Source organism: Rhodnius prolixus, unplaced genomic scaffold, assembly GCF_049639745.1.
Source record: "Rhodnius prolixus isolate KJV_2025 unplaced genomic scaffold, Rpr scaffold_8, whole genome shotgun sequence".
In the NCBI taxonomy this organism is placed as follows: domain Eukaryota; kingdom Metazoa; phylum Arthropoda; class Insecta; order Hemiptera; family Reduviidae; genus Rhodnius; species Rhodnius prolixus.
In genome coordinates this window covers 7,369,028-7,382,077 of record NW_027411593.1, presented here as the reverse complement: position 1 = coordinate 7,382,077, position 13,050 = coordinate 7,369,028, and the positions used below count along the sequence as shown (strand labels likewise).

General features: G+C 30.2%; 1 protein-coding gene and 1 long non-coding RNA gene across 7 annotated transcripts; one reads left to right on the top strand and one right to left on the bottom strand.

The window, feature by feature from the left end:
* Positions 1 to 295: 295 nt before the first annotated feature.
* LOC141450791 (bifunctional peptidase and arginyl-hydroxylase JMJD5-like) lies at positions 296 to 6,574 on the bottom strand. 3 transcript variants are annotated; one of them, XM_074121601.1, is made up of 8 exons: positions 6,305 to 6,574; positions 6,105 to 6,231; positions 5,867 to 6,026; positions 5,193 to 5,351; positions 4,894 to 5,111; positions 3,061 to 3,110; positions 2,805 to 2,976; positions 296 to 600 (listed from the first exon to the last, which is right to left on the bottom strand). In XM_074121601.1, exons 1-7 carry the CDS (start codon positions 6,439 to 6,441, stop codon positions 2,811 to 2,813), a joined length of 1,017 nt encoding a protein of 338 aa, XP_073977702.1. In that variant the 5' UTR covers positions 6,442 to 6,574; the 3' UTR covers positions 296 to 600; positions 2,805 to 2,810. The 3 variants fall into 3 exon arrangements, with proteins under 3 accessions (XP_073977702.1, XP_073977700.1, XP_073977701.1); XM_074121599.1 differs by having other exon boundaries at positions 3,061 to 3,216; positions 6,305 to 6,573; XM_074121600.1 differs by lacking the exon at positions 5,193 to 5,351 and having other exon boundaries at positions 3,061 to 3,216; positions 6,305 to 6,573.
* A 901-nt stretch (positions 6,575 to 7,475) lies between these two features.
* LOC141450793 (uncharacterized) lies at positions 7,476 to 12,627 on the top strand. 4 transcript variants are annotated; one of them, XR_012456322.1, is made up of 6 exons: positions 7,476 to 8,885; positions 8,965 to 9,159; positions 10,026 to 10,121; positions 10,275 to 11,296; positions 11,729 to 11,905; positions 12,312 to 12,627. It is a non-coding gene; the product is annotated as an uncharacterized lncRNA (long non-coding RNA). The 4 variants fall into 4 exon arrangements; XR_012456323.1 differs by having other exon boundaries at positions 7,477 to 8,215; XR_012456321.1 differs by having other exon boundaries at positions 7,518 to 9,159; positions 10,275 to 10,578; positions 11,207 to 11,296.
* The last annotated feature ends 423 nt before the right edge of the window (positions 12,628 to 13,050 follow it).

Genomic DNA, 13,050 nt, shown 5'->3' with positions numbered 1-13,050 from the left:
GTTAAATCATTGTTTATTTGCTTAATGGACTTAACAATAATTATTGAAAAAAATCTGGTGTTGGTCACTCCAAACCTTAAACTTTCCTTTATTATAGTTTACGCAATTTAATTTTTCCTTGAAAAAGATTGCTAAATCTACAATTTTTCATTGAAATGGCACTTTCATGATTAACCACTTTACTTCATCTTTTCAATTTTGGGTACATATTTAATCCTTATTAACATTTTTTAGGTGATTTCAATATTTTACTCTGCAATGACATTTTAAAGGGAAATCAAACCACCTTGCCACCGACCATTAATTTTTTTATTTTATTTATAAAATACAGATTATAAACTGTCTACTTCCGCTTATTTCATTCATATTTACAAGTTGTACACGTAGGAAGGTGATTCAGCAGCTCAAATGCAACAAAAAATATTCTCTAAAGGAGAGAAAAGTTAAAACTTCATCTACCGAGGTTTCGACCTCTCCTCCGTGTAACCCTTTATATACTGACAAGTTAAAACTTTCATGTCCACCAAAAGCTAACTGAGAAACTGACATCCATAGATTTGACATAATGCCACCATTTTGGAGGGATATACAGCATCTCACCTAGAACAAAATTTTAAAATATGTTAAATTTGCAATGATAATTATTTAAATGACAAATGATGATATCGAAAATTTATCTCTGAAGTATGTTATAATTCATTAACACTAGACTAGAACTACCACGCCGTCAAAATGACTGGTTTTGCAATTATATTAAAAAATTCCTACTTCAAGTTACATTTTTTTCTCCCAACAATGACTTTTGCAGCGATAACTCAAGAAAAAGTATAATGAATATAATTTTTTTTCTTTTTATTCAACGAATACAAAATAATTTTGTATCATGGCTACTTATACCAGCACCAGTCAAAATGACTGGCTACCAGTTAAAGTGTAAAAGCATCCTGTAATTTGCTTGCCGGTCATGAATTAACAAGTTTACTCGATATGTACAACTACAAAGTGTTCCTTAGAATTTTTTAGAATTTTCATTGCGAATCATTCAGTATGATGGTGATGATTATCAGGAAAAATCAGGATCGAACATAATGCTAATGCAAAACCTAATGCATTCATTCGAAAATATATTTAATCATTCATTTAGATCTGGAGACGTAGAATATGTTATGAATATTGCACTTATACTTTATAACAATATAATAAATAATAATAAAAAAGTTATATTTCTTTAGTTATATAAAATAGTTAATAAACGACATATTACTTCAATTAGTAAAAGATGAGAAAAATGATTACAAATATAAACTCTGTAATCAATATTTCTGATTTTGTTTTTATAAGCCCTGAAAATATCAAAACGATTGAAAATCTCTGAAATTTTGGAAAACCTGAACGATATACAGTGAAGATGAATCAGAAGAAATTGAAAATGAACTATGCGGTACCCAAGATGAAGTTTTTGATAGTGAAAATAGTGATGATGAGGTTGCAGACGAAGAAGAGTTTTATATTGAGTTCAAAATATAAATCCGTCAGAGTTTATAAAAGTAACAAACTCCTACAGGAAACAGTTGAATTTTATAATAAAACTAAATTTGGCGTAGACATTGCTGACCAAATGGCAAAGAAATATAGCGTAAAATTAAGATCAAGAAGTTGGCCACTTCAAGTGTTTTTTAACATTTTAGATTTAGCTGGCATAAATGTCTGTATCTTATATGGAGAAACTAAAGGTAAAATTATATCCAGAAAAGATTTTCTTTTTCAATTACCAGATAAACTTGCTATTGAAAGAGCCGTTGAAAATGTTAAACCAGAGATGGAATCACAAGAAGCTAATATTCCTACAACTTCAAAGACCTTACATTGTTCACGTAAAACGAATCAAATAGGACACTACACTAATAATAAGACTACCACTATCTGTAATATCTGTAAAAAATATTTATGCGGAAAATGCCTCAAAAGAAAAACTATGTTTGTAAAGAATGTGACAAATTATCATTTTTACACCAAATAATTTACTTTATACTATAAGAATAACTTAACTTTGAAATGAAAATTTATTTTAATTTTCTTTTAGAAACATATTTTCTTTATTATACTCATTATTCTTATTGATGTGTAAGTGATAAAATGTAAGAATCCTCATTTAGGGATCATGGTCCCTTGTACCACACATCATGAAATTCCTTTTGAAAGAAACTAATCTTGATATTTAATACATACAAACTAGTAATAGGTAATAATGGGAGAAATGGATATTAAATCAATACAATATCTTATTAATAATATTTATTAATTGAGAAATAACTACAGGAAAAATAAATATTTATACTTTATTTTACTGTCCTATCGTTAATGAGAAGCTTGTTTCTGCATGTTTCTAACCAAGTAATCATAATTTGGCGTATACCCAGACAAAGATAATGGCAAGGAATTTTTCAATGTGGGAATCAGTAGTAGAGAAGGATGTGTAGTCCGTTACGGGCGCGCATAGCGATCGTTTCGTGTTGGCTATTTGAACCCAACAAAATAATTATTTATCGATCATTATTGTCCTAGAATCAAGATTTTTCCTTAGGAACTACCAACAAACAATTTGAGAGACCTTATTTTCACTGCTTGGATGTCAAAGGAATTGCTGATATATTATGCCTAAATGCAGGAAGAGTTGCCAATATCTAAAGAAATTCAAGGGAGGTAAATAAAACATTCAATACAAGAAACACAAATGAGCTAAACCGTAACACTCTCGCCTGATATCTTTTTCAGAATAGAAAAGGTAAAAATTATAAACTCACCAGGATTCAATACACATTCAAAACCTTTAGCCAACTTATACCGAGGAAATGATTTGTAATCCGGCTTTTGAGGATCAACTTGGGCTGTATTATGTAACATCTTCGTTTCATGAGGATATAAAAAGTCAGAATCTTCGGGCGAATATAAAAGAAGTTTTTTCCTTCCAACAACCTTGAAAAAAACAGAATGATAAATAAAAAACAGACATAAAAAAAAGAAGATAAAAACATCATGATAGAAGAGTTGATCATTTACCTGACATAGTAAATTATGCTTAGGATCATAATGCAATGGAGTGACTGTACCTCTAGGACCAAACCATGCGTTAATATCAGGTTCACTGTCTAAATCTTCACTTTTTGTCAAGCAACAATATTCTGGTATACATATATCATTTTTAAGTTCTGGTATCTGAGTGGACAAAAAACAAAATATGTCACGACTTTTTCATAACGCATTTACTCATTAATTCGTTTTTTCTACTAGAATTTAAAAAGAGTTGACATCAACGTTGTGTTTCATGTAAAAACTGTTCATGGAAACGGGACATCATAGCTTCCCAAAAGTGTGACCAAGATTGTCTCAATAAATAGTGATAACCCTAGGAACAAGTTCGAAAGAAATCCTTTGTCAGTCTAGATAATCACATTTTATACAATCATTTCATATGTTTCATACAATCGCGCTAGTGGGAAACTGATTGTTTTGCAATTTAATCGCATATAAATGTGACATAAGCGTTAGCGTACAGTACACTGAAGGCCACTTTAGATAGAACTTAATGTGCCTCCTTCCTAAAAACCTGGTCTCCTCATTAATTTCTGTTCAATAATTTTTATAATATTATAAAAACATGGAATAAAGTTGTATTAATGACACTTTAGAGGGAAATCTACCTAGCTCCTTTTTCCAGGAGAGCCTTCTAAACACTTTTTCTGGAATGTTCTAACTAAAAGTTGCAGCCCTAGATACAACTTAATAAAGGATAACTAGTTTAAATATAGATAGATATAATTAGTTTGAAAAACAAAATCGGAGCTATTTTCAAGAGAACTACAAAAAAGACGCTTTGCCTTTCCAGCAAAGTGATAGTTCCGGCAGGTCCAGAACTCTGGTTGGACATCTAAATCAAATAAAAAATATGAACTATCTTCGATTATCAGTTTTTTATTTACCTGAATACCACTAAAAAACTTTTAAAAGCATATTTTTCGCACAAATTATAAAAACCTATACGGTCGTAATATTTTCTGGAACGAGGTGTAAGTGAAAGTGAAAACTATGGAACAAAAATGGTTAAGAGTCAACATTAGAGTTGCTCATATTTGTAATGGAAACTGCGAATCCCAAAACAGGAGAAAATGTTACCCCCTTGGAATATGGCACGGATTTTAAACACTACATTGACTTGAGCAAAAGCAGAAATTAAACCAAGGCTATAGGCATGATATTCATGGCCAACTCAAACATGGAGTAAAGCAACTACCAAGAGAACACCCAACAGGCATCGATATTTCTTTCAGAGGACTCTTTAAGTATGGATTTCTGATGGCTTTGGAAGCGTATTTTGGCACACTGATCATTCTTTTTAATCATTCCATTATTTTTTAGCTAGAAAGAAATCTAAGGCTAAGCGTTAAAAAGCAATGATGAAGCCGAAAAGCTAGAAAAATAGTGGAAGATACTCTGAGATCCTGAAATTTATTTGCTGTTTCTTGCACAAAACATTATTCTAATAGGTGCGTATATTTACTGCAGAAGGATGGTGGGAATGAGGCTCTCCAAGATTTTACTGGAAGGCCGAAAAAAGCCAAATTCAACCTATCACCCTGCCACATCAAAAAATGAGATGAGAAAGGATTACTGACTAGATATTGCATTTTTGAGTTATGTTTGGGGGAGGCACTGTGCCGTTAATTGTATGCTAAGTGCCTTTCCTTTCCTAAGAAAGTCTCCATGCTTAATTAGCTCAGGAAATCGGTAGCATAGGCTGACTATACAATCCCAAGGATTCAATCTTCCATCTATAAACCAATTGCCACAGATTTAATTTTGCACTAAAAATTCAAAACAAAAATTATTTTAGACCTGATCAAAGAGTTGATGTTGCGCAAGATATCCAACTTTATCCCCAGAAGAACAGATATGGTTTTGAATAAACTCTTCAATCGTCAACAATTTCATCCCCCAGTCTTCATGAGTGTATGAAGAGCCTAATTCAATAGGTACAGTTCTACATCCAGCAACACTTTTGATATATTTCAAATCTTGCCATTTACTTAGTGCAGGCCAATGAGATATACAATCTAACTGAAAAAAGTTTTAATTATTTAGATGCATTTTTTACATTTGATATCTTCTTTTAAGCAATATGGATTAAACCTTACTGATCAATTTTACTGGCAATTCAGGATTAAAATAACACCCATTAAAATATTCAACTGAAGGACAGTCTTTGACAGAAATTTGCTCGGTATGTATAGAATCGAAGTCTGTAGAAGGATCTGGGTGTACATTGCTTGAATTATCACTTTCCTTCAATTTTTCTGTAAAAATAGTACTTAGTCAATATTATTTCTTCTGGTGTAAGTCTATTTCGGTCGCATCCCTCATCATCTCAAAAAAAGGGACTTCCATTTTACGATTTGTATATTTCTAAGTACGATATATGCTATGTTTTAAATATTTATCGAATCCAGTACATATAAAAATAGGGTTTTTCCATTTATTTATATTTTTCGCAAATTTAATTTAATTTTTATAAGTATATGACTAATTTCTGATTGTTGCAAACAGTAACTCGTTCCAATTAATGTGGGTACACAAACTTTATAAATATATGCGTTCTAGGTAGGCATACCACTAAGAAAAATCTATTTATATCACTCATTTTTGGGGAAGTCTCAAGTCCCAAGGTGCCTCTTCCTCACTACAGTTCCACAATAAGCATTAGGACAAACTCGACAATACGTGGTCACCATTTATTACACAACAATTTGTTTACAATAGATGCTCGTAATCAATCTAATTCAACAAAATAAAATACCGTAATTAAACTTACCTCCATGAATAACTCTGTTTAGTAAAGTCGCAGCATGAGATAGTTCTTTGCGGCAAGAATTTCCAAGAAGCAATCCAAGATCAGCAGCTTTTATTGCTGCTTTTAACACACTTGAAAACTCATTCTTGTTATCAGAATCTTCTTTTAATAGCGCTAAAACCTTTTTAAAAAAAGTGAGTGGTATTCATGAAAAATTCTTTGAATAATTAATCATTAGTATGGTCGTTAAATAACTTACTTTTAAGAAACTGAATAGAGAATAAAGTTTTCTATGTATTTCAGGTACATTACTCCAGTGACCAGTATTCAAATTTTCCCAAATTATGTCAAGGGCAGACTGAATACTGTCCAAGATTGTAGGATCTCTAAAATTATAAATAGTAGTTTTTCTACAATGTTATTGTGCACTATATAAAATTTGGTAGTATGAAAACATACCTTTTTTGGGATTTCACAGAATGAAAACTATGCTGTAAAACATACAATATATCAGATGGAATCTCTTCTGTGTGTCGTAAAAAATCATGACTTAAGTAAGTATTCAAATAAAGTAACAATTCCGTCACGTTGCTCATTTAGATTCCCTAATAATTCACAATTTCTTACTATAAGTTACAACAAATTCCTACGTTTTTAGGCTTAAATGTGTTTAGGTTTAATGTCTACGCTTGTATAACCTCCATCTCAAATATAACCTAATAACTGTTATATATATACAAGGAATCTAAAAGGTTTGATAGAAGGGTAGTGAAACTAATGAAACTGGCGTGCGATTTTATCTAATTTAATTTCTCTCAAAGCTTTCGGTTAGTAAAGCCTATCTTCAGTGGATTTACTTAAGGTATTTAGGTTTTTAATAAAGCAAAGTTGAAAGTGTGGACAACTGCGAAGATTTCAAAAGCACACCAAACAAGTTTTAAATCTTTTTAATCTTGGAATATTCCTACAATAGTAAGAAAAATTATGAGTAATTTTCACCTTTTCTCATAGTTTTTACTTTAGGTTTTAGCCTTGGTAGATTATTAACTGTCAAATACGGAAACATACATAAGTATGCTAGTGAAATTACGAGAAATGTTCCACATTCTCCTATTGTTTTTACTTCTTGTTTTTCAAAATAGATCGGCACATTCTAGCATTAGCCTTAATATTAACTATTAAATCCAGGAGCATCATCATTCCTATAAAGTTAGATGAAAAGATCTTCTTTTTTCAATGGTTTTTCTTTTTTGTTTCTCGAAATAAATAGACTTAGCGTATACAATCTAGCATTGCCCTTAGTACTAACTGCCTTATACTTAAACATGAGTATTCTAATGAAATTATTAGTAATGCTCATCTTTTCTAATAGTTTTTACTAAATATCCATATTTTATTTAATTATTTATTTTTTATTGATTTACTTATGGAATATTTAGTTACGTTATTTGTAAATGGTGAAATATTCCTTACATCTTATTGAGATTTATTAAGAATTTTCCTCGCTTGTTATACCAATATTATTGTCCATTAATTATTAAAATAGTTTCATAAGATTGGTTAGTTCTATTATACATAATTTGTAAAGAGAGTGAAATTTATAAATATATTACTTCGGTATTTGCTCTATTTAATTCAAAGAATAAATCAGAAATTGAAGTCCTTATAATTAAGTTCAAGAAATTTGGAAACCTAATTAGTAATTCTATACGTTCTGTTCTTACTTTAAATTTAAAAATGGGGAAAAATAGACGCATTAAGGTCATGCCAATGCTATCTAGCGGCAATAGCTTAAACTAGAAAGATGTAATTACTAGGAACTAGTTCCAGTGATTACCGCTAGGTAGCATAAACATGTACTTTGACACTATTATAATAAACAATAAATAACCTCCTAACAAAACAACTGTCTGGTTAGGCAGTGGGGTAAAAAGGTTATTTGGTTTTGTCCAAATATTCTCTTTATCATGTAGCAACAGTAATAATTTGCTTTATTTGTTAAATGTTCTTCACCCACGTTGATAAACATTTTATAACATCAGTATTTTAAAAAAAGTTTCCTCTAAAAAAATTCCATGTTTAAAATTCACTGTTTACCTCATAAATTGATGTTTTTTTAAATTTATGATTGATTGTTTTAAGTTGATGTTGCTGTAACTAAGAAATGTGAACTTTACGTACCTTAAAAAACTGATTGTATTATCCGTTTTGCATTAAGCGATAAATTCGTAGGAAACTGTATATGTTGGGTCGATCTAGATTGAAAATCAAGAAGTAAAAACCATTGGAAAAAGTAGAAATAGTTTTCTACTTTCACCCGAACACTCCTGTTTTTTATTTGATAGCCACTATTAATGGTAAAATGTACAGGTAGGTGCGACCTTTTTTTAAAAGTAAGAGGTAAAAAGCTTTAAAAAAAGTCAAAATTGTCGTTTAATTTTGCTTATTTAATAGTATTGAGACCAATGCTAGATTGTAATTGTAAAGTCCATTATTTTTGAAAAAAAGAAAGTAAAAAACATAGGAAAAATTGAACTTTTATCCCAACTTCACTGAGGTGCTGTGGTTTCTGTATGCATTAGTTAATAAATAAGGCAATGCTACAGGAATGATGCTGTTCCTGTATTTAATAGTCATTGGCCTTAATATTAACCATCAAATACTGATACAGCAGTCTTCCAGTGAAATTAGAAAACAATTTCTCCTATTTCCAATGGTTTTTATTTCTTGTGTTTCAAAATGGATGGACCTAATTAGTACAATCTAGCATTGGCTTTAGTGTTAACTATTAAATCCAGGAGCAGCATCATTTCTGTAAAGTTTAGTGTTCTATATCGAAGTTAAGTAACGAAAACCACAAGTCAAGATTCCAAGACGAGGAAGATGAATACGATAAGCTTAATTCGCTTGTAGAACGAGTTAGACCTGAACATGACATTTACTACTTAAATTACATTAACAGTATAACTGTGGAGTCATTAAATCAACAGATACAGATTTAATAAAAAGGAACCTTATTTAATGATATTAAGTAACCTATGTACGTATTACCTACAATTGTTTATGTATTTTTTGGAGAATCGTTTCATGTTTTTGTCATTGTTCTACGTATAATACAGCCAGTGTAAGAAAAAATAACAAGATGAGAGGACTGATAAGAAGTTACTAGCTCTGTATTTCGTTGGTAATGGTTTTTTACTATTTAGTAACAAGAATGAAGAGGGTAGTAGTGCCTACAAACAGGAGTAGAATGAGAAGTACTTTCTGGAGCAAGTGTGTGAAGAAGACCTTCCCTTTTACATCGGCTTCATAAGGTATTTTAATTTGCCATTTAATTTTTTACCTCTTTACTTTAATATCCACCAAGCACCCGTTACCATTAATTACTTTTTCTTACCCTTAATAATTACAAGGTGTTACGATCAAGTAGAATTTTATTCTGTTTTCAACGGAAATATTAGTTTTCGATAAATGTTTTTACGAATTGTCGTGTGTGATGAAATTTAATCATGGAAAATTCTAATTTAGATATTTAGTTTGATGGCACCTTTTGGCGAAAATCTTTCAATCTAACTATAAATTTTCTGAATCTGATTTTTCGTATTTTCTCTTGAACAGCATTTACGATTTCCTGTAAACAAAGTACTTTCATTATATTATTATGCTCTAGACCCTGTTATGTGCATATCTAGACTCTAGAGCAAGTATTGAAATACTTGTATTACTCTTGAAAAATTGGTAAAACTAAAAACACTCTGTAATATATAAAAGACTGTCATAGCAGCTCCTAGTTGACAGAAATCATGGAGTACTACCTTTCCAAATGTCAACGAATTCTTAAACAAGTTAGAATACTTAATAAACTAATGATTTAAATTTATGGCAGAGTGTAACTTTACTTAAACAAGTTTAGTACAACGTTAAGTTGCAACGAAGGAGTAATTCATGTTAAAATAATTTAATGTTTGACAGAGCTATGAATGCGTTCTAAAAGATTGATCTGTTTAAAAGATTTTTACTAAAATTTCAGCATTCATATTTTATATATTTTTTAAAGTTTTGAAAGATACAAATTTATCTTAAACAAATGGTTGCGTTTTAATTTGCAGTATCATTGAATAGAATGCTTTTTAATTAACGATTAAATCTATAAACTGTTTATTTCATTGAATATTTTCAGATTGAAAACAGCCAATACTGTGAGCCAATAACTGCAAAACTATCCATCAACCGAAGTGGAAATGAATAAGACGTTGAGAAAACATCGATCAAATGAGTATGTACAAACAACTTTGTTATGAATCAATTCCTTAAAAAATGTATTATTTAGGTGTAATGTGCATGTTTATGTCACAATCTTATTAATTATATGCATTATTTTGTAGGAGAATAAAAAAAAACTTTTAATTTAAATAATATTTATATGCAGGGGGAAAGATGGCTCGTCCCTCCTAACAATGTGATCTAGTCTAGTGTAATACTCACCACCTCTCTTCCAAAGAATCATGATGTTGGGTAATGGTTAGGGAGATGTCGCTTCGACGGTCGGAGAGCAACTATTCTCTAGGTTAGCGAGGTTAACTGGAGTCACAGTAAAATAAGTAGTAACCAACGTCGGGTCAAAGAGTACGCAGTTATTCTTAACTTCCAAAGACACTACGTAAGAGAGAATAATGAAGCTAATATTCTACAAAAATAAGGAAACTTTAAGTGCAAAATTGATTGAAAAACAAGTAAGTTCTTAATCTTACATAAAATTGCATGTGCATGGCTGGAACACCTCCAAGTTCACTGGTTTTATCTACTCAATATTTCTGTGCAATATAAAGTATAAATGATGAATCCCTTTCCCTGCTTTTTACTCTACATTTTGCTCCCCTTCCTCTGCAGTCTTTAAGTTTAATTATTTCTTATTTCACAGAAAAATTAAAATGTTTAAAACAATTTTCTCCCCATAGGTAATTGATAAATTATCAGATTATGCCATTAAAATTATATATAAAAGAGATAATATGTTCGGTTTGTCTTATATATGCTCAAGGGAAGTGTGCTAAGTTACTTTTGTCCTGGCTCTACATTATGTAATACCAACCTGTAACATAATGTTAATTTTGAGTTTGATTATGAAGCTTACTCAGATTAAATCTCTTTTACAACATTTCAACTTCTATGTGAAAAATATATCTTCAAAATTGGTTATTCTGTTACAACGTTAATTGTTTATTTCGAAGTCTTGGGTCACATATAGTGGACTGTTTTAGAGGCTATGCCTCAACTTCATCTTATGTTTCAATATCAAAATTGCATTACAAAATAAAAGTTATGTGTTTTAAAATGTAGTATGTTTTTCTTTTCATCCAGTGCCTTTGCTCAAGGACCCTTTCTGCCTTCGCTGGCTATTCTTCATCATGGTCCTTCTTTACATCCAGCAGCACTCCTACATAAGTTGAGGTAATTCACATCTAATTTCTACATTTCGTTCATGAAACAAATCAGGTAGTCTTAACTATTATTTATTGCATGTAATTTGAGATAATTCACAACTATTTCTACATTCCATTAAATAAATCAATGATGAAATCTCCATACTTACCATGTTACATTATGGAACTGATCTTCATATAATTACTTATTGATTACTTCTAAAGCATTTTAACATCAATTAAACCTTTATTCCGATAAATTAAATATTTTCCTTTGAATCTGAATAAAAAGTTGTTATTTTGTGCAATAGATAGTTTAAATTAGATTTTCCCAGTTAGTTGTAGAATGGTTTAATTTGTTATAAACAGAATTAACTAAGATTTTGTTTGTAAAATGCTACCGGACTAGAATAAGTGTGAATGAAATTCATATCATTTACTAAGGTTTTAATACTTTCAGCCCTTGGCCGACTCGCAGCCTAGTAAAGCTGAGACATAATCTAAAATGATTACTTTTGAGGGAATTTCTTTTAATGCTGCAGCACTTCCGAAAATAAGAGGTGATTCCCATCCATCTCTATTCCTACAATATTCAAATAAGGAAATCTACCTACCACTCTGTGGTGTTATCTTCCAGGTAATCTTACCCATTATTTATTAAAACTTAGCATTTTTACGTGATTAAATTTTTTTTTCATATATTCCTGTAGAATCGGAATGAGTATAGTAAAAGATTTTGTGTTAAAGAAAGTTTAATTTGATTGGAAAATTGAAAGGTACAAGAACAAAAATGTCGAGTATTTATTTAAAAAATGTTTATTTCACTTAAAAGAGTACAGAAAACTGCTATTTTGAAAATGAATTAAATTCATATAATTACTAAAACTCAGTTTTACTTTCTTGCGTTTTCTTTCTAAAAGATTGATCTATTTTTATTTTAACGGATAAAAAAATTAACATTGATTTTCAAGGAAGTTGAGTTTTATTTGTAGGACGATTCAGTTGACGAACAGTCTATCTCATTGTATATTGTTATTTTTCAGAGTTGAAACAGACAAAACTGGAGTTCTTCCTGCAAAAGAGGTTCATCGAATTAAGCCAAAATGAAAAAGACGTTGGAAAACATCTATCCAACTGCAACTCTTCCAATTCTTTTATTATTTAGTCGATTATTTGTAAAAAAAATATATTTGAAGTTTGAAAATGTAATGTAAATTTTAATTTTATTATGTAGGTAATTTTAAGAATCATTACCTAAAAGATGTAATTGAATTTAAAATGTTTTTGTAATACAAAAGAAAAAAAAATGTATAATTGGTAGCAAAATAAAGAATTATCTATAAATTATTAGAAAAGTCATTATGTATTTTCTCTTTTCCCGTAGTCTTGTTATTTTTATTATATTTGCAAAGTTACAACTAAAAACAAAGTTAAAAAAGACTAAAAATGATTCGAGGCAAATAAAGTAATGTAAAACTATATTAAACAAAAAAAAATAAAATAAAGTAATAGTAGTACGAAAAATGGCGTCAGAGAGCGTTAAAAAGCAGAAAAAGTAAAAAAAGTTGAAAAAATTGCATCAGAAAGACGTAAAACAAAAAAAAAGGAAAATTAGTTCACATATTTGCCACCAGGTTGCAGCACTTACTGGACTTGTTTACTATGTAAACAAAATTTAGTTCACATGTTTGCCACCAGGTTAAACTGTTTATATACAACTGTCAAACAAGATGTCTCCTCAGTACGACTGCAGGGTCGTACTCGTGAGGAGGGGGTTATGTC

Excerpts from the sequence above, each read along its gene's own strand:
- LOC141450791 (XM_074121599.1), bottom strand. The coding sequence starts at position 6,441 with ATGAGCAACGTGACGGAATTGTTACTTTATTTGAATACTTACTTAAGT. Across the intron at positions 6,232-6,304 it reads TCTGTGAAATCCCAAAAAAG|AGATCCTACAATCTTGGACA; the intron begins GTATGTTTTCAT and ends TTATAATTTTAG. Across the intron at positions 3,217-4,893 it reads AACATCAACTCTTTGATCAG|ATACCAGAACTTAAAAATGA; the intron begins GTCTAAAATAAT and ends TTGTCCACTCAG.